Source organism: Hyperolius riggenbachi, chromosome 3, assembly GCF_040937935.1.
Source record: "Hyperolius riggenbachi isolate aHypRig1 chromosome 3, aHypRig1.pri, whole genome shotgun sequence".
Taxonomy (NCBI): domain Eukaryota; kingdom Metazoa; phylum Chordata; class Amphibia; order Anura; family Hyperoliidae; genus Hyperolius; species Hyperolius riggenbachi.
Genome location: NC_090648.1, coordinates 94,091,879 through 94,117,991, shown reverse-complemented (window position 1 = coordinate 94,117,991; position 26,113 = coordinate 94,091,879). Strand labels below are relative to the sequence as shown.

Below are 26,113 nucleotides of genomic sequence, written 5' to 3'. Positions count from 1 at the left end.
TTGGAACCGAGGGATGAAGGAGGATGGTGAGACCTCATTGAGATTCACGAGGCTTTCACCTCCCGAGGTAAGTATCCCCCAGAGGAAGTTTTCATTATTACAGATCCTTTTTAAGTTTGTGGTCATTTTCCAGAACGATGGTGGGCTGGTTGCAGTGAGAAGGAAAAACCTGCAACCTAGTTTTGTACTTGTTCAGAAAAGGCTGTTACTGGGTCTTTTGTTGTTGTTTTTGCTCAGTTCTCTGTTGTCCGTTTATTGGTGAGCAGTGGCAGTTTTGGTGGTGAAGCTGGTTCATGCCACGCCCACCCCTATTATTCAGTGACCCTTGAGTGATGGGGAAACCTATTAATACCGTTAAAAATAAAAAAAAAATGTCTGTGAATGATTTGTAAAGGGACTTGCATTAACCATCACCAAGCAATGCACTGCTACATAGGTCATTTGTGACTCTTGTAGAGGTCCACAGGGAGTTGTGTTAGGCTAAATTTTCATTGTTAGAGGCGATGATTTGGGATCATCCTGGGTCAGGACAACTGTCCCACGACATTGCCTATTGAGTCATGGCAGATTGCTAAATGACGAATGCACACTATTGACTTCATTTATTTTCCTCGCCATGGTGACAGAAGAGGTTGCTTATCTACGTAGGACAGAAGAGGGTGCTTGTCTACGTAGGACAGTAAAGGGTGCTTGTCTGCGTAAGGACAGAAGAGGGTGCTTGTCTACGGAGGATGTGCACTGTGGACTTTCACCCAAAGCCATCAGTTAAAGTAGTCCTAACAATATTGCAAAAATCACACAGCACGTGTGTGGGGGGAGTAGTGCAGAAGCTTACCGCACCTCCCTTGCTCCGGTGTCAGCCTCCATGTTGCTGTAAATCGGCCCGTTCCAAAGACCAGGTCGGCGCATGCGCAGTATATCCGCAGGATTACGTGCACTCTCTCTCTCTCTCATGGGAAGACGTATGCGGCGCGCGCACTGGATTTGAGGTTGGCAGGGAACCGACACGAGGCAAGGGATGTGCAGTAAGCTTCTGCACTACTCTCCATACACACACATTAGGCGTCATTTTTGCAATATTGTTAAGACTAAGTAAGGCTTTAATGATGATTTCGTACAATGATGGCTTTTTCACCTGGAACAATCAATGATTATCTTGAATAGCAACTATTCAGCATTAAATGGAAAATCAAGCAGGGCACTTCCATTTAAAGAGTGTTTAAAATAGAGGGTGTTCTACTGTAAGATTGTGCTTTCACTTACTGCAGTTGTTGTCACGATTTGCTCTCCAGAGTACTAAATTTGTGAAGGTGTTTTGCTGCCCTCTGGTGGAAGGTTTCAGCGTTGTCAGACATGAAAAGTGGCTACTTTTTTTGAATGCTTGCTTCTGAAGTGTTTGCAGGAACCCAGTCTGAAGTAGATGAGGTCAAATGGGGGAAGGGGTTTCCCAATGATCCATTCCACTGTTCTGATGACCCTCTGAGGTTTGTATCTGTCGACAGCTGAGGAGCAGGCGTTTCAGACCAGGATGGATGAACATAGGAAATAATCAATAGAGGCAAAGTTGAAGCACCTCAGAGGCTCCTGGGCCATACTGTTCTTCTTTAGTTGTCAAAGGAAGAATAGCCTCTGCTAGGCTTTCTTTTGGATGGAGGCAGTGTTAACCTTTCAACTCTGGTCATTGGAGATGGTTGTGCCCAGGAGTTGGATGCTGGATACATGGTTGACTTCAATGCAGTCAATGTGGATTGGAGAGGGTCTCATCGGTTTTGGCTGTGTTGAGGCCCAGCTTGTTCTGGCACCAGTGATGTACTCTGATCAACCACCGGGCCTGCTCATCTTTCTTGGTTAAATGGCCAATGATGGTGGTGTCATCAGCAAATTTGATGGTTTGAACCAGGGCTGTGGAGTTGGTACAAAAATCTTCCAACTCCGACTCCTCCGTTTATAAAATCACGACTCCGACTCCGGGTACCCAAAATGGCTCCGACTCCTCGACTCCGACTCCTTAGTATAATACATAACAGGGATGTGGATTTTGTACAAAAATCAGCCGACTCTGACTCCTCAGTTTATGAAATCAACGACTCCAACTCCGGGTGCCCAAAATTGCCCTGACTCCAACTCCGACTCCACAGCCCTGGTTTGAACAGTTTATCCTGGCGGTACAGTTGTTCTTGTTGAGGGAGATCAGGATCAGTGACCAGACACCGCCCTGTGGGACTCCAGTGTTGGTGACCCTTGATCGGGAGGAGAAGTTGCCCAACTTGACAACTTGGGAATGGTTAATGAGAAATTCTATAATCCACAGGCAGTGGGTGGGGTGGTCATAGAGATCCACAAGATTGTGAGGCAGTATGGGGGGGGACAGATGGTATTGAAGGTCAAGCTAAAGACCAGATGGAGGATCCTAGAGTAAGAGTCCTGTTTGTCTAGGTGGTCAGTGATGAGCTCCAAGTATATATTGATGGCATCTTCAGTGGACCGGTTTGCTCTATGTGGAAACTGTAACAGGTCTAGGTGAGCCGTTTTTGATTAAGAAAGGACAGGACCAGTCTTTGATGTTCTTCAAAGGTCACAGGCCTGAAGTTGTTAAAGCGGAACTGTAAAGTCGCTGGAAAACAGTTTCCCCCAGCAGCCATCTTGTCCCGTGCCGGTCCTGCACGATGCTCCGTTCTGCTGCTGCCAGATCATTTTGTTACTGTCGACTTGTAAGTCGACAGCAACTGCGCCTGTGTGCCCCAGGCTACGCAAAGCTTTTTTTGCGTTCCAGCCCGCAATAGAGTCCTGCGCTAATAGCTATTGCGTGCTGTAACGCGAAGTTGCCGTTGACTTACAAGTCGATGATAACAAATCAAGCTGGCAGCAGCAGAACGGAGCATCATGCAGGACCGGCGCGGGACAGGATGGCCGCTGGGGGCTTGGGTAAGCCCCAGGTAAGTGAAACTGTATTTTTTCTAGCAACTTTTCAGTTCCGCTTTAAGGTGACTTCTGGCTTCTTAGGGACAGGGATGATACCGGACTAACTGAAACACTTCGCTAAGGTACTTGGTATAGATTGAGGTAAGGAAGGGAGCCAGCAGCCATAAGCAGAGTCTTGGTTATCCGGCATCAACGTTTATCGGCTGATGCTGGATGAGTGTGCTTTCTGGTTGCTTGAGACTCGATGGTAGAAATAGGCTTAGCTATACAGTACTGTACCCCACTCTATATACATACCATGAACTCTAGATTAAATGTTAAAATACAATAATTGAAAGTATATGAACATTGGGGGAGCTATGGAACCCAGTCTAAGCACAGCAGAGTCCTCAAACAGCCTGAGAAGTTGGCCTTCACCACTGTGAGTACTGCCGGCGATCTGTGCTGGTTTGTTGAGACTGCGGGTTAGTGGAGTTCCTGATAAGCTGGACTCTACTGTAGTAATCTAAGCCTATTCTGTATCGGCCTACCTGATATATTTACAGTCAGTAGATGGCAGCAGAGATTTAATTAGGATATGTTTACAAACTGCACGCTGCTCATTTTGCAGTGTTGTGACCACAGCCTTTGCATTACGTGAATATTCACTGTTAAACCCTTACTTTCTTTTCTTGCATTTGTATTAGTTACCAATAGAAACATTGCACACAGCATACAGTGTAACCAACATATGCAGCATAGAATGATATAGCATTAACATTGTACTATAGTGTCACCAAACACAATGTTCTGTTCCACAGTCCTGCAGTATTATAGCAGTATTGCACCATTCTCAGTTATGTGCCCCTCAGGTTGCCTTGGTGTCATCACAGGAGAGGCGTGCCCACTGTCTTTGCTGCATTAAAGTGCCTGTACATCACTTGACTTTGCGGCCAATTGACCATGCAGTTTAATAATTATGGAATTGGATGAAAATCTGGATGAAAAGGGTATGCCCAATCGACGATTCAACCAATTTTGGGCCATATCGATCAGACATGCTGGTAAATCTTGGGCTGACTTGTTTGATCACGTGCGCGCTGGTAACTGCCCTGGTGCTGTCCCCCCATGCCTGCATTTACATTTTACCTGTCTGCTGTCGCCTGCCGCTGTGCCCATCTGTCTTCCACTTCCTCCATTGTGTGTGTGTGTCTGTGTGTGTGTCTGTGTGTGTGTCTGTGTGTGTGTCTGTGTGTGTGTCTGTGTGTGTCTGTGTCTGTGTGTGTGTCTGTGTGTGTCTGTGTGTGTCTGTGTCTGTGTGTGTGTCTGTGTGTGTCTGTGTGTGTGTCTGTGTGTGTGTCTGTGTGTGTCTGTGTGTGTGTCTGTGTGTGTGTCTGTGTGTGTGTCTGTGTGTGTGTCTGTGTGTGTGTCTGTGTGTGTGTCTGTGTGTGTGTCTGTGTGTGTGTCTGTGTCTGTGTGTCTGTGTCTGTGTGTCTGTGTGTCTGTGTGTCTGTGTCTGTGTGTCTGTGTCTGTGTGTCTGTGTCTGTGTGTCTGTGTGTGTGTGTGTGTGTCTGTCTGTGCGTGTGTCTGTGCGTCTGTGTCTGTGTGTGTGTGTGTGTACGCATGCCACTTGATATACACCTGTGAGGCACAAATGGAGGAAGCTGAAGACGGATGGGCACTGCGGCAGGCGACAGCGGACATGTAACCCTAGAAAGGATGTGGCGCCACGAGGTCGATTCTCAAGAGATTTCATGCTGGAATCGTCCTGTGGTGTATGGGCAGCCGACAGATTTCTTGAATCTGATCAGAGAGAAATCTGTCTGTTGGTCAAATCTTCCCATCATCGCTAGAGGTTTGGCTGCCAGATTCGACCATCGGATAGATCCTTGTCCGTTCAATTCTAATCTTAGCGGGATCTATTAATGTTACTTGATGAAAAATAAATTGAGTATTCACTAAGATTTTCACACTTGCGATAATGGTTCATTAAATTATAAAACAACTTGGCTACAATTCACAAAGATGTGTACGTCATGCAGTATTTCATTAGCTACTTTAAGAATCGCGCTGTATTTCATTCAGTATTTGATGTATTATTGCAATACAGATAAAATGGAAGCCAGATCTGAAACAGAAAGCATTCTTTATTATACTGACAAGTAAAGAGCAAGTCCAAGCTGCATAAAACTAAAATAAAATGTGCATCACCTCAAAACCATTAGCAGTCTTATTAACCATTTTTAATTACTACACAATCATGTTGTGGATTTGTTTTACAACAAATGTGAAAATAGGAAGGAAAAAAAAAGTAATTGCCTTTTTTACTTTTATGAACAGTTTAATTAACTTTTCTCCTTTCCCTCCCCTCTGTTGTAATTTTAATTTTGCCTTCTTAAAACAGAAGGTATTTACGATAATCCAGCTATGTATATATGTTTTTATACATACTGTAGCGTGCCTCTAGGTTTAGTGGTTTTGGGAAGTGTTGGAGAGGTTCTCGGTCAGATGGTGTATATAGTGTGTGTGTTGCTTGGCGTAGCAGATGTGTGTGTATACATATTGTTTTGTACCTTTAGCAGTGTTCTCCCCAGAAATTTTTTCCAGCTGGGTGACATGAAAAACTCGCCGGGTGAGGTGCGAGGGTGGAAAGCAGGGCTGGCACTTCTCTTCTTACAGCATGGGAGGAGAATTAGGAGGCTAGCCAACGACAGCCGGGTGCTCCCCAAAATTAGCTGAGTGGAGCACCCGACTAAAAGAGCCTGGGGACAACACTGTTTAGGTTTAGTGGTTTTCGGGACGTTTTGTAGAGGTTCTTGGTCAGATGGTGTATATATATTGTGTGTTGCTTGGCGTAGCAGATGTATGTATACATATTGTAGCGTGCCTCTAGGCTTAGTGGATTCGGGAAGTGTTGGAGAGGTTCTCGGTCAGATGGTATGTATGGCATAGCGGATGTATTTGTATGTATACATATTGCAGTGTGCCTCTAGGTTTAGTATAGTGTGTAACGTGTATTGGAGAGCTGGCAGGCACTCGGGCATATGCTGTATAAGCTGGCAAGGACACCCAGTCAACTACGTGCTCAAGACTTAAAAGGAAAAGTTCTAAGCAAAAACAGCAAGCGAGGAAAAAAGTCTGGCACTGTAGTTTATTGTGCAGCAAGCTTGACACAAGAATGGCATGTGAATGTAAACATGACAGGGATATGACAACTTGATGAACATCAAAAAATGAATGTGTCATACCATTGATGTCTTCGGTGATGCCTGGATTAGGTGGGTGGCAGCGGATGTGGGTGCTAAAGGGTGCACGGCCTAACGACCGAGGTGAGCGTGCATCAATTGCTAGGAGGGCGGCGGGACATTTGAAGTTTGTAATGGCGCACTTCCGTGCCGCCGCGGAAACCCCGCCTTTTACGGAAGATCTAAACTGGGCTGCACAGACCTCGGAAGAGACTGGTGACACGCACGGCCATTTGCAAAAAGGTCGCGTGTGTGCGTCAAGGATGACGCAACCTCACGCTGACCTATGATCGTGCGTGATATTCCTGCTGTGTATGGAGCCGCTGTAGTAAGCGCTCATATCGTACACAGAAATGGTTGCCATAGTGACCTAGAATGCCCTGTGTCCGGTGCAACTCGGGCACAGAACACTCGTAAGGCAAGAATACCATAAAGGTATAGTATCCATTAGCAGGGAATATAATATGGAGAGGTTCTCACATAAATATTAGCTCAATTAGCTGAAATACCAGTTATATTACGAGGGGTAAAAACTGTGGCAGAGCAGAAGAAGATTCCTCTGGGAGGCGGGGAGTGAGGAGGGTGTACCAAAGGTGCGAGGAAAGATGTGAGGGAGGGAGGGAAAAAAAAGGGGCAGAAAAGGAAAAAGAAAGAAGAAAGAAACCGGTACACGTGATGTGGGAGAGAGTAAATGGAACGTGTCCACGGGTGGCCCCAACATGAGGAGGCGTACCCTGTGTCCCAGCATGGTGTGTCTCACAAACAAGAAGAAAAATTCATAACATTTTATTAATTGTATTAAACATAAGAAAAAGGAACGAAGGAGACAACTTATAACCATGGTGGGAGCAGGTAGGCAACAGAGGGCAGCACAGGGGCAAAGGGAAAGGAGAAGCACCAAGTATAGTAAGTAATCAAGGATCCAGAAAACAAGCAAGATCGACGTAGTCGTTGAGGCCCAAAGAGCCAATAGCATCAGTGCGTAGGATCCAAAGCGCCTCTTGTCTGAGGAGTAGGTTTTTCCTGTCACCACCTCTGCGAGGGGTGTTACAGGAATCAATACAGGCAAAAGAAAGAAGGTTAGGATTACTCTGATGGGCAGTTGACATGTGTTCAACGATCCTTGGGCAGCCTTTGTTTTTAGGAAGCAAGCGTACATGTTCTAATATGCGCTCTTTAACCATCCTAGTGGTTTTGCCAACGTAAAAGCGTTGGCAAGGACACCACAGGGCATAGACCAGATATTTAGTTCTACATGCGGCAAAGAAAGGAACGCTACACTGGACCGAGCCTAGAGTATAGAATTTGCCAGTCTTCATAAACTGGCAGGCTTCACAAAAGCCAAATTTGTGGTTACCTGAGGAGGCAAAACTACTCAGCCTGGTGCGCTGTGGATGCTCGCGGAAATCGCTGTGTACCAAAGAGTCGCCAATAGTCGGTGCTCTTTTAAAAGCAATTAGAGGTTGGGGGGGTAAGATGTTCTTTAATATTGGGTCCTCTAAGAGGAGGGACCAGTTCCTACCAAAGGTTCGTTTGATCTGACTGGCCATGGGAGAGAAGTCAAAAGAAAAGACTCCTGAACCTCTGGTGGGCCTATCCCGACTTTTCCTTTTTAAGTGATCAGACCTATCCTTACTAATGGCCTTTTTAATGGCTAAATCAAGATTGTTCTCATTGTAGCCTCGGGCCAGAAGCCTTTGTTTCAATTCCTCTGCTTGACAAAGAAAGTCTTGGAGTTCAGTATTCTTCCTGCGCAGTCGCAGGAACTGACCATATGGGAGGGATTCTGTTACATGTTGTGGGTGGTAACTTTTGCAATGCAAGATGGTATTGGATGCAGTTGATTTGCGATAACCCTTAGTTATGATGCCTTCATTTCTAACGGCCAGTTCCAAATCGAGAAAACATACGTTTTCTGCTGACCATTCCATGGTGAAGAGCATATTAACATCGTTCTGATTCAGATAATTTAAAAAGCATTGCAAAAGAGGGACGTCTCCTGACCAAAAGGCCAGGACGTCGTCCACATATCTGGACCACATCTTCAGAGCTGAGCGAAAAGGATTATTGGGAGAATGAATGTAGATTTCTTCCCATGCCCCTAAGAACAAGTTTGCGTATGTACAAGCGACTGGGGTCCCCATTGCGGTACCAGAGATCTGCTGGTACCATGCGTCACCAAACATGAAGGCGTTATGGGTTAGGACAAATTCTAGACATTTGCACACAAAGGCATTGTAAGAGACGTCTTTTTTGGTATTTCTATCTAGAAACCTCCTCGCAGCACTAATTCCCTCAGTGTGTGGGATTCTGCTGTATAAACTGGTAACATCAATGGTTACCAGCAGATCTCCCCTGCACCACAATGAGGACCCAAGAACATCAATAGTATCCCCAAGGTGTGAGGGAATGTGAAATGATAATGGCTGGAGGATGTGGTCCAGATATCTGGAGAGTCTTTCCATGACCGCCCCCAGGCCCGACACAATCGGTCGGCCTGGGGGATCGGTCAGGGATTTATGGATCTTGGGAAGGGAATACCAAACAGGTTTCACTGGGAAGGGAGGGAGAAGGTTAGCCAAAGTCTAGGTTAAAAAGCCTTGCTCTACCCCTCTCCTAAGGAGCGACCTCAAAGCAGAGTGATAGCTGATAGTGGGATCAGTTTTGAGTAATCTGTAAGTGGAAGTGTCTGACAGTTGTCTCATGGTCTCCATTTTATATTTTTCAGTTGAAAGGATCACAACGGATCCTCCTTTGTCAGCTTTGCGGATGGTGAGGTCAGGACGATTCCCCAACCATCGCAAAGCTTTACTCTCAATTGGGGATAAATTCGGAGTTGTTTCAGGGTAGAGCAAGGCCTTAATTTTCGCTGTCTCCTTTCCCTTTGCCCCTGTGCTGCCTTCTGTTGCCTACCTGCTCCCACCATGTTTATAAGTTGTCTCCTTCGTTCCTTTTTCTTATTATGTTTAATACAATTAATAAAATGTTATTACTTTTCCTTCTTGTTTGTAAAACACCATGCTAGGACACAGGGTACGCCTCCATGTTGGGGCCACCCGTGGACATGTTCCATTTACTCTCTCCCATATCACGTTTACCGGTTTCTTTCTTCTTTCTTTTTCCTTTTCTGCCCCTTTTTTTTCCCCTCCCTCACTCACATCTTTCCTCACACCTTTGGTACACCCTCCTCACTTCCCGCCTCCCAGAGGAATCTTCTTCTGCTCTGCCACAGTTTATACCCCTTGTAATATAACTGGTATTTCAGCTAATTGAGCTAATATTTATGTGAGAACCTCTCCATATTATATTCCCTGCTAATGGTTACTATACCTTTATGGTATTCTTGCCTTAGGAGTGTTCTGTGCCCGAGTTGCACCGGACACAGGGCATTCTAGGTTACTATGGCAACCATTTCTGTGTACGATATGAGCGCTTACTACAGCGGCTCCGTACACAGCAGGAATATCCCGCACGATCATAGGTCAGCGCAAGGTTGCGTCATCCTTGACGCACACACGATACCTTTTTGCTAATGGCCGTGCGTGTCACCAGTCTCTTCCGAGGTCTGTGCAGCCCAGTTTAGATCTTCCGTAAAGGGCGGGGTTTCCGTGGCGGCACGGAAGTGTGCCATTACACACTTCAAATGTCCCGCCGCCCTCCTAGCAATTGATGCACGCTCACCTCGGAAGAAGCTTGGCGTCAGCCATGCGAAACGGTCGTTAGGCCGTGCACCCTTTAGCACCCACATCCGCTGCCTCCCACCTCACCCAGGCATCACCGAAGACATCAATGGTATGACACATTAATTTTTTGATGTTCATCAAGTTGTCATATCCCTGTCATGTTTACATTCAAATGCCATTCTTGTGTCAAGCTTGCTGCACAATAAACTACAGTGCCAGACTTTTTTTCCTCGCTTGCTGTTTTTGCTTAGTATAGTGTGTGTTGCTGGGCATAGCAGATGTATGTTTACATATTGTAGCGTGCCTCTAGGTTTAGTTGGATTGGGAAATGTTGGAGAGGTTCTCGGTCAGATGGTATATATAGTGTATGCCGCTTGGCATAGCAGATTAGAGATGATTAGGAGACTCAGCAGTAGCTGGGATACATTTAACAAGGATGATCCCTTCAAGGTCATCAGGGAGACAGGACATGCTTATCCCAGCCAGGTACCACAGATTGCATGCGAGGGATATTGCCATGTACTGTAGCTATGTTCTGTTCATAATGACCATCTACAGTAAAAGTGAATCTACAGCATTTGTTTTAGGAATCCAAATACATGTATTCAGTTAAATATAAGTACTTAGTGGTGGGCGATGGTGTTTAAAAAGACATTCCTTGGTTCAGAGTAATTATTGACCTATGCCTACAGGGTATTTGTATTTTCTTATTTCTCAGCATTCTTACAGCACGTATCCCTTTATGAAAGGTGATGTTTGTCCATTGCTCCCTATTGTGGACATCATCATGTCAAGTACCCCTAGAGCTGGGGTATCAAACTCGAATACAAAGGTGGCTGAAATTGAACACTAAGACTAAGTCGCGGGCCAACCTTGCTTTAAAAATTCCCTTCCCTATACAGTTCCCTGGTGTCTAGTGGGCCTCCCTCTCCCCCCTTTACAGTTCTTTGGTGTCTGATGGCCATTCCTCACTCCCCTATACAGTTCCTTGGTGTTTAGTGGCTCCCTCCCTCTCATATATATCTCTATCTTAAGTGAAATGGTAAGATAGTCGTGTGTAAACCGTATCAAGCATACAAAGAACTATGTTGTGTTCCTTTCTATGCCTGAGAGTTAACATTTTAGCTATGCAACTGACCGTTGCATTCGATTGGATTCAATTCTATTAGATCGATTAAATCCAACATGTCCGATCGGGAGTCAATCGATCGTGTGATCGATTTTGGCTAGTTTTCAATGCAAATCGATAACGCGATCGATCGAATCCCGATCACACGTCAGATTTAACCGATGTAATAGTTTGATCCAATCGAGTTCGATCGTTCATGCCTGAAATCGAATGATGTAGAGGGGGCTTAATAAAGCACAGGTAGAGTGAAACGCGGGGCAACAGAGTGAATGCTTCCAAAATGTTATTCCATCTGGTACACAAAGTGTTACAGCAAAAGAAGGCAAAGAGGCGGCCTAACTGGTTCACGGGTCTCCCCACTTCGTCAGAGGCGCATAGATGCCTCTGTGATGAAGCGGGGAGACCTGGGAAACGTCTGTAACAGTTAAAGCAGGATGATTAGCCATACTATGCCAGGGGAAAAAAACACGTAAATAGATAAATATTTGATCTACTTACATAACACATGTATTGTACTGTCCACGGTTTGATTTCAGTGAATTTTATATAGTAAATAAAGAGAATTCTGTTCCTGGTGGGGGCATGTCTTTTGCCCACAGATCAATTAAGAGAGAGAGAAGTTGATTGGCACAAGATGCCTGCAGACTGCAGACAGGTAGGGGGTAACAGGTCACTCTAGTTGTGCCTCCAGAAAGGTGAACTGTAATCCATATAGAAGTAGAACCAAAAGCATCCGGACACCAACAGCAGTAATGCTTGGTAGACCTTTAATTCATCCCCATACCAATTGACATACAAGTGTAAATGCCTATGTCAGTTCGTATGGGGATGAATTAAAGGTCTACCAAGCATTACTGCTGCTGTTGGTACCCGGATGCTTTTGGTTCTACTTCTATATGTCTTTTGCCCACAGTTTGAGGTTAAATACTGATGTAATTTCTTCCCTTAACTTTTTTTTCTTTTCTCCTCCAATGCTGAGTCAACTCAGCCTTGCTTGTAAACACAAGTGAGCAGAGCAGAGGATCGTGTTTCAGCTAGGCAGGGAAATAAAAGGAAGAGGAGGAATATATTATAGATAAAAACAACCCCCAGCGTGCAACTGAATGGCAGTGGCTATTAAAGGGCCAGTGCTCCTAAGGTATGTGATAACTCAGAACCATAACAGCTGAAAAAGTTTTGAATGCAGGATTAGCATCTTTATCACTCAATACACTCAGACCAGTTGCTGTTGAAATTTGATTTTTATGGTGACAAATTGCACTTTAATGTATCGGATGCAATAACATTTTGGAAGCATTCACACTGGTGCCCTGCGCTTCACTCTACCTGCGCTTTTTTTCTTGTAAGGTTTACGTTAATGTGGCCTTCCACAGACCCTGAGAGCGCTTGCATATTATTATTCCTCTAAAGGGGGGCTGAAGGGGAACACGTTAGTTTCACAGGCCTTTGCTGGTTGTTACTAGACCAGATCCTCACAGACTTCACATATTGAGGTACAATCCATGAATTTAGGGAGTGAAATGGGCCTTTTGTGTCTCTGCAGAGAAGCAGCTCGCTTGCCGTAGGCTGTGACAATCCTCAGGATGCCATTTATCTCAGAGATCGGGCTGCTGTACTCACTCTGATTAGAGAGGAGGTAACGCCACATCCTGGTCTCTCACAGTGCTCATTATTGGTCCATGCTTACTTGTCATTACTGCCCATTTGTACCATTCATGCAAATCATCTTTGCTTCAAGTTACAACCTTGTGCTCTAGTCTGCTGCCCATCATCCTGTGTGCAGGTCGGAAGATAAAACACTATTCAGTGCATCAGTGGAGGAAAAACATCAGCAGGCCAACTAGCTGCGTCCAGCGTGTACAATTTCAGCTGCTTGTTTGATGCAGTGCCATCGAACGCCACTCTTGCCTTGTCTGCCAATCTTTCTACGTCTTCCATCCTGTCCGATCGATGCTTTTTAATGGTTTTTGGTCAAAATCAGCTGAACGTTGATCGATTGGACGTTTTAGGGGAATCCATTTCCTCCAGGTTGATCAAATCTTAATGGAAAGGGAACTTTGAGAAGTGTATTGGCACCTTTACTCTCCATAAAGCATCCTAGGACAGACCTCAGACCTGAGGCCTCCATCCAGTCAGGAGTAATAAGTGTCTCTGCTGCTGAGCCTTCCCCACTTCTGCAAAGCTGGAACTGCTGTGCTGGTCTCAGGAAGACTTGGCTATAATAAAACTGAGTGCAGCAGAGAAGGGACTTTATGGATGGTTTGCCAGGACAGGCTGAGTGTGTTTCTGTGCTGCAGAGATCATTCTTATTCTTCTATGGATTAATAAAAAAAAGAATCCATTTGTATAGCGCTTTTCTACCATTGGGCTCAAAACACTTGTGAGACAGCCGCTAGCACTACACTCTATAGGCAGTAGCACTGTCAGGGAGTTTTTCCCAAAGACTCTACTGATTAGGATGCTGGCTTACTGAAGAGGAAGAGCCAAACGTCAATCCCTTGTCTCCTATGTTGAAAAACCGTTGACCAGGGCCTCGTGCATTCACAGTAGCCATAACCCACGCAGGCTTTGGTGGACAACTGTGTACTTTGCACATGCACAGTTTGCACATTTTGCATGATACAGACCATCTAAACCAGCTTTCCAGCAGCAGCCACTGTGTTTTAAACCTTTAAGGTTTGTACACACATCTTACAAACTACCAGTCGTCAGACCCGCCCGCAGTTGATAGCGCACCTGAGCTGCATGCCTGTTCTGGGTCTATGACTAAAGGTGCATACACACGTCCAACTTTTTCGAACAACTTGTCGTTTGAACGACTTGGAGTGCAAACAACAAGTCGTTCAGACATCATGTACACACTGACCAACAAAACGATTGATATGCTTATTTACCTAATTTACTTGTTTAACCAAATTAATAATGGGCTATGGACTGGATAGAACAATGTACTAGATGAAATGACTGATCAGACGACTTGTTGTTTGGTCGTCTATAAGTTGGACTAACCACTAAAGCCCCATACACACCATACAATTTTTTTTGTTCGATTCAATCAGACATGTCCGATCGGGATTCGATTCAATTTGCCATTGTTTTGCAATGGCAAATTGAATTGAATCGAACCGAATCCCGATCGGACATGTCTGATTGATTTGAATCAATGAATTGAATCTGAGAAAAAATTGTATGGTGTAGATGGAGCTTAAAGGTTCATACACCCCTACCAACTATCTGCCAAACATGTCTGTTAAGCCCCATTCACACACTCAACAGCAAGTTTGGTAGATAGTTTGTAGGTGTGTATGAACCTTAAGAGTAGTTTGTACACATGTACTCGACCTAAACGTGGCCATAAACTGATAGATTTGCAGCAGATTCGACCATCAGATAGATTTGTCAGATTCCATCTGACAGGAATCTATCTGATGTGTGCCACACACTAGTAACAGATTTTCAATAGATTTCAGAATGAAATCTATTGGAAATCTGTTGAAAATCAATCTAAATGCAGTACTGCACCATTAGATCCAATGCAACTCTATGGGCCATCGATCAGATCGACCCAGATCTTCCATCCTGTCAGATGCATCAAATCCATCAAAATCAATCCAAATCGGCCACAAATCGATCGATGGATAGATTTGAAAGAATCAATTTCTGATCGATTGTATAGAATCGAACGATCGATGGCTGAAATCGACCAGTGCATGAGCCCCTTAACAGTCGTTTGAACGACAGTTGGTCCAACGGATCTGCTGAGCGGATGGGGCAAGTCAGCTTTTATTACTCGCTCGACAGCACGTACACACGTCCAACTTGCAGTTTAAACAACAAATTGTTCAAAAAAGTTGGACGTGTGTATGTACCTTATAAGTATCATAGGCAGAGGATCAGCAGGACGGCCAGGCAATGTGCATTGTTTAAAAGGAAATAAATGTCAGCCTCCATATTCCTCTCACTTATACAAATAGAGATAAGAATAGAGAAGATAATAAAAGAAGCACTTTTTAATCATCTGGACTAATTTAGTGATTGTCGGCAGGTACTGCCACCCCTATCTGACAGTTTCTATAAAGGGGCCCATACACTCAGCCGATTTTCTGGCCGACCGATCGATCCCGATCGATCGATTGATCGTTTGCAAATCGGTTGGCCAATCGACCGATCGATGGCCGATTTCGATCGATTTCGATGGATTGCCATCGAACTGGCAGGGTGGAAAATTTAGGTCGATCTGATGAGATTGCTTATCAGTTTGCATTGGCCTTAATGGAAATCTGATGGCAAAAAAATGCCATCAGATCGAATTTCAATAGATTTCAAACTGAAATCTATTGGAATTCTATCCTGGTAAAAAATGTTCTAAAAACGCATCAGATAGATCATCAGATGCATTTCTTATCTATCTGCTGCCAATCTGACGAGTGTATGGGCACCTTTAGAAACACTGGAATAGCTGTGTGTATGTATCCGCAATAACTAAGAGAACAAACTGAGTGTTTTTCATAAATCTGTTCAGTGTGCTGAAATCCTCTACAGGAAGGGTTCTTTTTCTCAGCAAAGTTTCACTGTAATCTTGCTATACTTTGTTCAGCTGTGGTGGCTTTTGTGGCAGTGGGGTATATATTTGTCATTGCTGCTTCCAGCCTCACCAGTGCTTCATCTCATCTTTTAGTATTTGCCTTGACACCCATAAGTCCTCATTCATTCTGTATTGGCCACATACAGACATTACCCCAGCTTGTTGCAAACAGCATGCATCTTCTAGCTGAGCCAATCAAAATCAGCAGCTACGCAGTTTGATTTGCTCAGTTCCAGGCTACATTACATTTTGCAGAGAGCTTGAAAATTGTCTCTTCCTTGATCATACCCGACCATCACTACGGAAGGACGAACCATCGTTGCTAATGGCAACCAGTCAGATAATGAGTACAGTTTTCTTACCAGAAAGAATCAAGAAAGCTGGCATCTGATTGGTTACTAAAGGCAACAGCAATCCGTTGTCCATGATATGCTAATTGATACCTATTGTATGCAGCTTGAAATTGGGCCAATCCAAATCATGAGGAAGTGCCTTTGATTGGCTAAATTCCGAACTGCTACAATTTGCAAGAAATGTACACACAACCCAGAATAGCAAAGCATCCCACTGATCATCACTGCAATTGGTTTTGCTTTCTTCCAGTCTGTAATATTTTCATTGTTTTTGTCTGAAGATTATCATGAAGGAGCTGGAAGTGAAGGACTGGCAGGCCAGGTATGAGCAGAGCCACGTGGAGGTCCTGGAAATGAGGTAATACACGCAGATTTTCAGGCTTATACTATGTGTATTGCTGCAATGCGAGAAATGAGAACTCTGCACACACAGAGGTCACACACAGAGCAGCCTCACACACAATCGCTGCAGGGGCCCCGTGCCGCCGGACCCCACTAACTTGCTCCAAATGGACTTTCCAACACTGCTCCCCGGGGCCCCTGCACATGTAGCTTCATATTATTCGCTCACCCGTCTGTGCGGTCTTCAGCTATGCCGTCTGCTTCTTCTCTATGATCGACGCATGTTATTTACACACAGCATGTGCCGGATGGAGATGAGGCAGACAGCATGGATGGAGCAGTGCGGGAGACCATGGGGGGGGGGGGGGGGGGGGGGCGTGGGTAAGGGGTCTCTCAGATTAAGTTTGCTCCAGGCCCCCCTCTCATCCACACCTGGTAGACCCCGCCCACCTGATTGCAGTTGCCTGAAATATTATATAGATAGACTAGTCTACCTAAGCCCTTTAAAAATGGGCTCTAGGTAGTGATACCGCCGCTGCATGTTAGTGCGTATGCACGCCCACCCTGCTCCCTGGCCCATCCTCCTGTCCCAACGGTAATACTGTACTGCGCACATGCGCAGTACAGAAAACCATGGACGCGCAGACAGGGAAAGAGGATGACGCAGGGACTGTTAGGTTTTATTATAGAGGATGAGGTGGAAAAAGATAAAATGAATAATAGGATTGGTGTACCAAGGGGCATTGTTTAAATATTTATAGCCATGTTACTGTAAAAGTTACCACTTTTTTGAAGACCGGTCTATAGGTCCTTCACCACAGCACCCTTCCAGGGAACTTTGGCTGCCAGTGTCATGATGAGGCAGATAGCAGAGTTGCAGCTCTCCCTCCCTGCAGGGAGGATTTGGACTAGATAGCCATTAACCCCTTCAGTGCAAGGCTATATGTGAGGAAGGCGTGGCCAGGACAGCCCAGGTCCAAGATCAGTGCAGGAGGGTGCCTGGCAGTCTGCAGTACCAGAAGAGACCTCCCCTGTGGAGAAATGACTGTGGTCTCTTCAAACAAAGTACAGGAATCTGGATGTTTTAGAAATACTTTTAGTTATGATTTATGTAATGTTTGGATGGGTGGAGGAGTTTGAGCAAAAGACGAAGGATCGGCAGAACTGGGGTTTAAAGTATCTCATTTGTCATGGAGGTTGGCTTGCCCTCCTGTAAGTTTCTGCTCACAGCTGTATCCTGCTCCTCATCCAGCCAAGCCCACTCTGGAAAAAGATACAAGTGCTCCCTCGACGGCTGTGTTCACGATACAGCTGTCAGGATCCCTTTCTTCCTTATGCTCTTGTAATTGGCCTGAGCACAGTTTTTGGATGGCAAACATGACTGCTCCTTTGTGTTGTTTACATAGTTGGCTTGTAGTTGGATTTGTGCAATAGTGTAGAATGAACGGTTCTTGCGTATTATAAATTGTGTTCTCTTCTTTTGCAGGAAGATTGTTGCCGAGTATGAGAAAACGATTGCACAAATGATTGGTGAGATGTCCTGTTTGTAATATTATTTGCCTGTACACGTGAAGAACATGCCTGCATTTGCTCATGTGTAGCAGAAGGCATGAAGGATGTGATTAGTTTAATCAGCTGATAGATGTGCAAAGCTCTGATTTGCTCTGATCACTTCCTCCGTTGGCACATAATTATGACTAGCAAATCAGAGACTTGCAAAAATACCAGCTGATTAAAGGGAACTTGAAGTGAGAAGGATATGGTGGCTGCCATATTTATTTCTCTTTAAACAATACCAGTTGCATGGCTGTCCTGCTGATCTGTTTGGCTGCAGTAGTGTCTGAGCCACAAACCTGGAACAAGCATGCAGATAATCCAGTCAGATTTTGTCAAACATCTGATCTGCATGCTTGTTCAGGGTCTGTGGCTAAAAGTTTTAAGGTAGTCCTACATATAGAGATGATGGGCAGAGTCAACCAAGAGACAAATCTCTCTCTGACCGAATCTGATTAGAGAGAGATCTGTGAACTGCCCATACACTGCAGGCCGATTCCCGATTAATTTTAACATGAAATCTTTTGGGAATTGGCCGAGCTCGCCACTCCCGTGTGTACATTTATACACCACCTGTCCTATGTCGGCCATCGCGTGGTGCCCATTCGTTTTACGGTTCTTCCTCTTCCATTTGCGCCTCACACGGCGTGGCAGATGTGTGACATCACACGCACTAAACACCGATGGCGTGTGAGGCACAAATAGAAGAAGCAGAAGCAGAAGACTGATGGGCACTGCGTGGTGGATGACATGGGACAGGTGATGTATAAATGCACCTACAGGGAAAATGTGTACACTAGGTGGAACAGCGCTAGGGTGTTTGCCGCTTGTCCCGTTATTGCTCCCCATTACTGCTGCACACCTGATTGACCATAATGGCCAAACATCCTGAAACATGTCCGATCCATACATGCGACCAATTTGGTCCCGAAAATTGTTGCATCACCGATCGGGCATGCTGTTCGCAGCACAGATTTTTATCCGATTCAGTAATAATTATGGAATCGGAAGGTTGATTGGCTGCCAAGTCGAGAGATGTATGGCCACCTTTCGGGTCTATTTCCACTAGCCGGATGCATTCTGCATTGCAGAGAGCTGCCTTCACCCCGCGGTTGTATACAGGGAATCCAAGGAAATCCGGATGCGGCTGTCACTCATCATTGGGGAATTGGATGCGTGCTGCACAAATCTGCAGAATGCAATCCATATTTTTTTCATGTAGCACATCGTATTGCTCTACTATGGCAAATCCGACTTCAATGGAAACTACTCTATTGACATGCATTGGTTGCAGTTCCATTGTGAAAAATCACAGTATAGAGCCGCAGTTGGTGGAAACAGCCTGTAGAGGACAGCCAGGTAACTGGTATTGTTTAAAAGGAAATACTGTAAATATGTCCGCCTCCGTATTGATTTCCTTGAAGGTTCCCTGTAAACGGGCTACTTGCTACTCCATGAGTTGTCACACACAAGCAGCTGGGCACACCTGTTTAGTCTGTGATCTTGGCAGACCTTCCCTAAACTCTCTGTTGGGCAGATTGTGCCCCATGTTTGAGATGCTGTTAGCTTTTATTTATACTTTCCAGGGATCATAGCTGCAGGTACTGTAACTGTTTCAAATCTGCTGATTTCTCTTTGTTACTGTTGCTGTGCAGAGGATGAGCAGAGGAGCAGTATGACCGCTCAGAAGAGCCTCCAGCAGGTGACTGCAGAGAAGGAACAAGCGCTGGCTGACCTGAACTCAGTGGAGAGATCCCTTTCTGACCTCTTCAGAAGATATGAGAATCTCAAGGGTGTCCTAGAAGGCTTTAAGAAGGTACCAAACACTCGTATACTGTGTCTGCTGGAGGCAACCACATGTTGTGCAGTCAAGGGATTAATGTCATTGGAGCTGCTGTATGTAAAGTTTGGTATTAATCCTTGATCGTGCTGCCTGTAGAACATATTCCAAGTTCTAATGTTATGCATGGACTAATCTGATTAATTATTTAGCTGCACTGTAATGCCATGATCTAATATTCCTGATCCAGCTGGGGAGATGGTGGTCTGACGATTGTGTTAGGTCATAAATCTCGATGTATGCTTAAAGAGAAACTGAACTGAAAATAAAATGTAAAAATAACCATACACAGGTCATACTTACCTTCAGTGTAGTCTGCTCATCAATCTCTTTCGCCTCTCCTGCATCCTGTTTATCCACTGCGATCAATGGAATTCTCTGTCCTCCATTTTAAAAATAGCCAATACACCATAACGGCTTCCTAGTCAGCACACTGTTAAACTGTAATATCACCTACTTGAGCCATAGGGAGACATGGACATTACTTTGCACATATAGTTGTAACTGCTGATATATAACTGACAGCAACTGGTATATTTCAGCTCTGACAAAATCTTGTCAGAACTGAAAGGGATCACTGTAAGAAGAAAATTGTGAGCTTCTGAGAGGAACTGACGGTGAGGTTAGTATGTAACATTCACTTGCAGCTACGTCCTGTTTATTTTAAATAATTTTACTCGCTTCAGGTTCCCTTTAACCACTTGCTGACCGCGCCATGCCGATGCACGTGGCCACGGCGGCAGCCCTAGGATCGCCTAACGCCGGTCAGCGTTAGGTCCTGGAGCAGTGGTTTGCAGGAGATCGCGCATGCTGATGCGCGGGCCTCTCCACTTGGATGACGGACCTCAGCTCCGCCTTCAGTTTCCCAGTGGCGATCACTGCTCAGACTGTTAGACGGTAAAACTGCCGTCTATTTACTTAGCACTGTGCTGTGATCTATGGCAGTGCTGTACTGGGGACAGCCGTGTGACACGGCTGTCCCCCTGGCAGGCTTAGAGGTGATACGCTGTCATAGGCTGAAGCCTATGACAGCCGAACACAGTGAATGGTTAGTGGGAGGAGGGAGGAGGGAAGCAATACTTATTCAAAAAAATAACAAAAATATTTGTAAAAAAAATAAACACTGGGGGAGCGATTAGACCCCACCAACAGAGATCTCTGTTGGTGAGCAGAAAAGGGGAGGGAATCACTTGTTTGCTGAGTTGTGCGGCCCTGCAGCGATGCTGCAGTGGCCCTTTTTGTGAAAAATGGCCTGGTCTTTAGGGGGGTTTAAGCCCATGGTCCTTAAGAGGTTACAGGACATATCCAAGGGGACCCCCCCCCCCCCAAAAAAAAAAACAATCAACTTACCCAGGGCTTCCTCCAGCCCCTGGCAGCCGCCATGCCTCTCGCCGCAGCTTCGGAGTACTGGGGTCCCCCTTCATTGCAGATGCTGATCTCACCAGGTCGGCATTGCCTGCGGGAGCGTATGGCCGGGCTGCTCGTGATCACACTCACGTGTCGGGAGCGTTCTGCGCAGAAGACAGCATAGCCTTGTTGGATCTAGTTCAGAGTTTTGGGAGGAGCCAAGTAGGAGCCTCTTGTCCTTCCTAAGTAGGAGGTGGTTGTGGTCAGTCTGGTGGAAGTGTACTTAACCCCTTACTATGGTCTGGTTTAGGGAATGGGACCCTTTTTTCTGTTTGTATGTGTGTGCGTGCAGGTCATGTGACATCAGTGTGTGCAGGTCATGTGACATCCGTGTGTAACAGCAGCTTCCACTGTCATGGTTTTTCCAGAATGAAGAAGCCCTGAAGAAGTGTGCTCAGGATTATTCAGCACGAGTGAAGCAGGAGGAGCAGAGGTACCAGGCCCTGAAGATGCACGCAGAGGAAAAGCTCAACAAGTGAGTCATATGTTCTGTGTGCTTCTGTATTGGGTGGTGCACCAATGCTGTCATACGGGCTCAGCTCAGTACACAAATCTGACAGCTTCTCCATTGATTTAGTGTTTCTCTGGTTTGCCTAGTGATGGTCCATGAAATGATGATCATTTTGAGCACATCTTATGTTTGTTTGTTCTTTTATGCAAAATTGTGTAGCTTTGAAATGGACCAATGAAAACTGTAGCTGATGAATGGAGGCATTCTGCTTTTAGCAGCAGTGCAGTGTCCATTTTGGTCCAATATCTCCATTTTGTTCTTTCCCTGATAGAGCCAATGAAGAGATTGCCCAGGTGCGCACCAAGGCTAAAGCGGAGAGCGCAGCACAGACGGCCAGCCTGAGGAAGGAGCAGATGAAGGTGGAGTCTCTGGAGAGGGCGCTGCAGCAGAAGGTGCGTGTCTTCCACCTGTCTCATCTGACTTTACTGAACAGTGGGAGCTTCCTGCAGTCAATTAGAGCTGCCATTACACTGATACATGGCCTGAATATATCCAGCAACAAAACCGCTTTCACTAATTTGGTCATAGAACTTTTAGAACTTTTGTCAATCTTACTTAGGGGTGGAGGTGCCCAAAAATAGGTAATGCAATAAAACAAAAAATAGGTGGAGGGGGAGGTGTCTTTACCACTCCAGATGTAAGAACCCAACCCACAAGGTAAATGTAAAAAGATTACCATATAAGACGCTCCTGACCATAAGACACACCTAGGTTTAGAGGACAAAAACCAGGGGAAAAAATATATATATATACTAAACCTGGTGCATCCATGGAGAAAGGGCTTATTGTACCTCATGCCCCCCTTGTACCTCTTGTCTCCCTGTGTCCTCCTCTGTTTCTCTTGTGTCCCCCATGTGTCCGCCTATGTCCTCATTGTGTCCCCCTTTTGCCCCTTTGTGTCCCCCTGTGTCCTACGTTTGTCCCCCTGTGTCCTCCTCTGCATGGGCACAGTACAGGGAGTCCCCCACAGTGCGGCAGGTTGGAGGTTCGTATTGGCAGGCGTTCACAAGTCAGGAACTCCCTGCATTTGGACTATAAGACGCAGTGACTTTTTTTCTCCCGGTTTTGGGGGAGAAAAAGTGAGTCTTGTAGTCCAAAAAATACAGTCAATTATTTTTTCGGCACGATAAAAAGGACAACGTGTTTCACGGGGCTCAGCCCACTTCTTCAGGTCAATACAAGTGCCTTTAAAATATGGTCACAAGCATTGATGCCAGAAAAAATCACTAGTAAAGTGTCCAAGATATTGCCTATCTTGGACACTTTACGAATATTGCAGGTATCCAGAATGCCTTGTCCATGAACTAAAAACAAACCTTTTCTTCATGTGAGATTGCTTAAAGCCCTATTCTAACTTGTAAATATTTTTACACAAATTTCATGGTCTACCTCACACCAGTCATATGACTTAAAGAGAACCCGAGGTGTGTTTAAAGAATGTTATCTGCATACAGAGACTGGATCTGCCTATACAGCCCAGCCTCTGTTGCTATCCCAAACCCCACTAAGGTCCCCCTGCACTCTGCAATCCCTCATAAATCACAGCCGTGCTGTGAGGCTGTGTTTACATCTGTAGTGTCAGTCTCAGCTGCTCCCCCGCCTCCTGCATAGCTCCAGTCCCTGCCCCCGTCTCTTCCCTCCAATCAGCAGGGAGGGAAGGGATGCAGGCGGGGACCGGAGTTCTGCAGGAGGCGGGGAGAGCAGCAGACTGACACTATAGAGATAAACACAGCCAGCTCTGACAAGCTGTTTGTCAGCAGCGTGGCTGTGATTTATCATGGATTGCAGAGTGCAGGGGGACCTTAGGGGGGTTTGGGATAGCAACAGAGGCTGGGCTGTATAGGCAGATCCAGCCTCTGTATGCAGATAATATTCTTCAAACCCACCCCGGGTTCTCTTTAAGTTTTAATGTTGAAAAATCCAGTCAAGTACCAGCTCAGCTCTGGTTTTCTGATTCAGAGAGGCAGGCCATCCAGTCCCTCCCTCCACACTCCCTACTGGCCGTGTCACCCACTTCTCTTGACCTCTACAAGTGAGAGGCTGAGCAGTATGCTTTTACAGGGCACCCCTCCTCCCAGAAGACAGTGTGGTTCTGCCACTTTCAGAATTCTGTCTTCTACAGATCAGCAGGGACCATGTGACTGTCCCTTACAAATCAGGCATTACACCCATTTCTAAAAGAATTAAACGTGGTGAGGGTGAGAAACGGATTAGTTTAAATACATTTAAAATAGATCAGGGGATTTAAACAAAAGCTCCACCCTCCCCAATTTGGCAGTGTGGAGCTTTTTTCGTCCAATGGCAGATCTGTTTAGCCAATACTCTTCTGACCTGTGGTAGTCTGTAGAGCCCTTTGGATTTGCAGGGCATCATGAGCAAGAAGTGTAGTCTCTTTAAGCAGTTTAATCCATCATCATGTGCTGTACACAGCAGTGGGTAGAGTTCTCATTTAAAGTAACCCTGAGATTGCAGAATAAAAATCTTTTATGCTCACCAGGGCTTCCGTCCAGCCTGATGAGCACCGATGCGTCCCTCACCGTCCTCCCGGGTGCCTCCATTTGGCCGCAGTTAGTTAGCCACCTTTTGGCTCTGCTGTGCATGCATGGAGGGTGCCGTGCATAAGCAGAAGAGCCGACTGGTGCGACTGAGCCAGATTACCGGGACGAAGTGCGGCCAAACAGAGGAACTCTGGTGGACGAGGAGGGACGCATCAGTGCTCATGGGCTGGAGGAAGCCCCGGGTGAGTATACAATTATTTTTATTCTGCAATCTAAGGTACCCTTTAAAGATAAAGGTATAAGATTACCATCTGAGCAGCTGCTGTTTATTCATATTGGCATTTTTTTTCTTTCCAGAACCAAGAAATAGAAGAGCTGACAAAGATCTGTGATGAGCTTATTGCCAAGATGGGGAAGAGTGACTGAACAATGTCCTTTCTGCTGCTCCCATTTGACTTTCCCCACCCTCTGTACCTATCAGCCAATCAGCATGTGCCATGAAAGCAACCATGGGGATAACACACTAATAGAAGCAGACCGCTTCACTTCCAGATGTAAAGAAGCCCATTGCATATGGTTTCCGCCCTGATGACCACGCCCCTTCCTCTCCTAACATCTTTTTAATGGGTTTCCTATGGGCAGTGAGGCCAGCGGGAGCTTCCTTCTCTGTATATACGTTGCCTGCCTGCCAGGTCATGTGATCTGTTGATGTAATGTTGTGCTTTTCATCAGAACAACCTGCAGTTTCCACATAGGGCAAGTCAAGCCCTCCAGGAGTCCCTATTATGAGCTCTTTGTAAACGTGAGGTGATGGCAGAGCAGGATTAAGCCTCTTAACCAGCACAACTAGCATTATCCATAGTCAAACGTGTTAATGAGAAACGGCTTTTACTGTACAGCAAATCCTATTTGCCAGGAAATGGAGAGGTTAGGTTTAGCAGCTTCCATGAGATCCTCTGGAGGGTGGGTTGTGGAAAATACTCTATATACAATTGTTTGACAATCCACAATTCATTTATCAAAGGCTCACTCTAATCACAGCCAATATTGTCCACTCCCCCCTTCCCTCCTGTCTCATGAAATTCAGCATCATCAGAGGATCTGTAAGAGGATTGTGGAGGATTTGCCTGTCATAATGATGATTGGCTGATATTGGCTGGTCCAATAGCTTAGTGTAGGGCGATCGTTCAGCTGCAGTGAGGCGGGGCACAGGTTTTATAGGCATGTTATATATTTTAAGTCAAGCAGAGTTTATTCAGTAAGACTAAGCGCAGCAATGCATAGCAACCGTCTACAAATGATATCTCTTGTTAAAACATATGGCTAAAATGGCTGCAACACATAGCAAACGTTTACAAAAGATTTTTCTCACTGAAAATCGCCAAGTGCAAACGCAGTGCAAGTCTAAAATCGCATATGAAAAAGTTCAGTGTGATGTCCGCTCGACCTTGATGTGAGGAACAGAGCTTAGAACCGGGTAACTCATCCCCCAGACTTTGGATGCTTGAAAAAAGTGTGGAGTTCCGCTCAATGTTCCAAAAATATCAAAATCTTTATTGAATGCAGGTCACACAGCTAAAAAAGTTTGCTTACCTGTTTCAGACGCACATTGGTCCTTAATCATAGCCAATATTTTTGGAACATTGAGCGGAACTCCACACTTTTTTCAAGCATCTAAAATCGCATACTTGCGTTTTTGCAATGCATTTGTATTTCTCTTGTGAATGGCGATTGGCTAAAGGTCCTTCTACAGGAAGTTGCGAGGTCTCCTGGGATATGACCTCGAAAAAAACGCAGTGCCGTTGCATCACGTTTTTGTATGTGATTTTTCGGGGGGGGGGGGGGGGGCAGTATTTTCAGGAAATAATCTAGTATGAGTACAAGTGTCCTCCAGCGTCATTGGACTCTCCTTCAATGACTTCTCCCCAAGTGCAATGACCCCCTCCCCAAGTAAAAAAAAAAAAGTTCCACCCACTGCTATTGTCATCTGCAGTGCACACTGTGGGTGGACATCTTCTGCCCATCCCCCTCTCTCCACAGGACAGAGAGCTGGGCAGTACGTCT

The 26,113-nt window shown here is 45.5% G+C and overlaps 1 protein-coding gene across 5 annotated transcripts in view; it reads left to right on the top strand.

The window, feature by feature from the left end:
- TACC1 (transforming acidic coiled-coil containing protein 1) overlaps positions 1-25,892 on the top strand; it is a 171,103-nt gene extending 145,211 nt beyond the window's left edge. For 3 of the 5 annotated variants that reach the window (XM_068274599.1, XM_068274600.1, XM_068274598.1), the window contains exons 7-13: positions 12,503-12,595; positions 16,179-16,255; positions 17,726-17,769; positions 19,449-19,609; positions 21,409-21,515; positions 21,823-21,943; positions 24,407-25,892. In XM_068274599.1, coding sequence (XP_068130700.1) covers positions 12,503-12,595; positions 16,179-16,255; positions 17,726-17,769; positions 19,449-19,609; positions 21,409-21,515; positions 21,823-21,943; positions 24,407-24,475 — 672 coding nt within the window. In that variant the 3' untranslated portion in view covers positions 24,476-25,892. The remainder of the gene's footprint in view (positions 1-12,502; positions 12,596-16,178; positions 16,256-17,725; positions 17,770-19,448; positions 19,610-21,408; positions 21,516-21,822; positions 21,944-24,406) is intronic. The other 2 variants (XM_068274602.1, XM_068274601.1) reach the window with 1 other exon arrangement.
- The last annotated feature ends 221 nt before the right edge of the window (positions 25,893-26,113 follow it).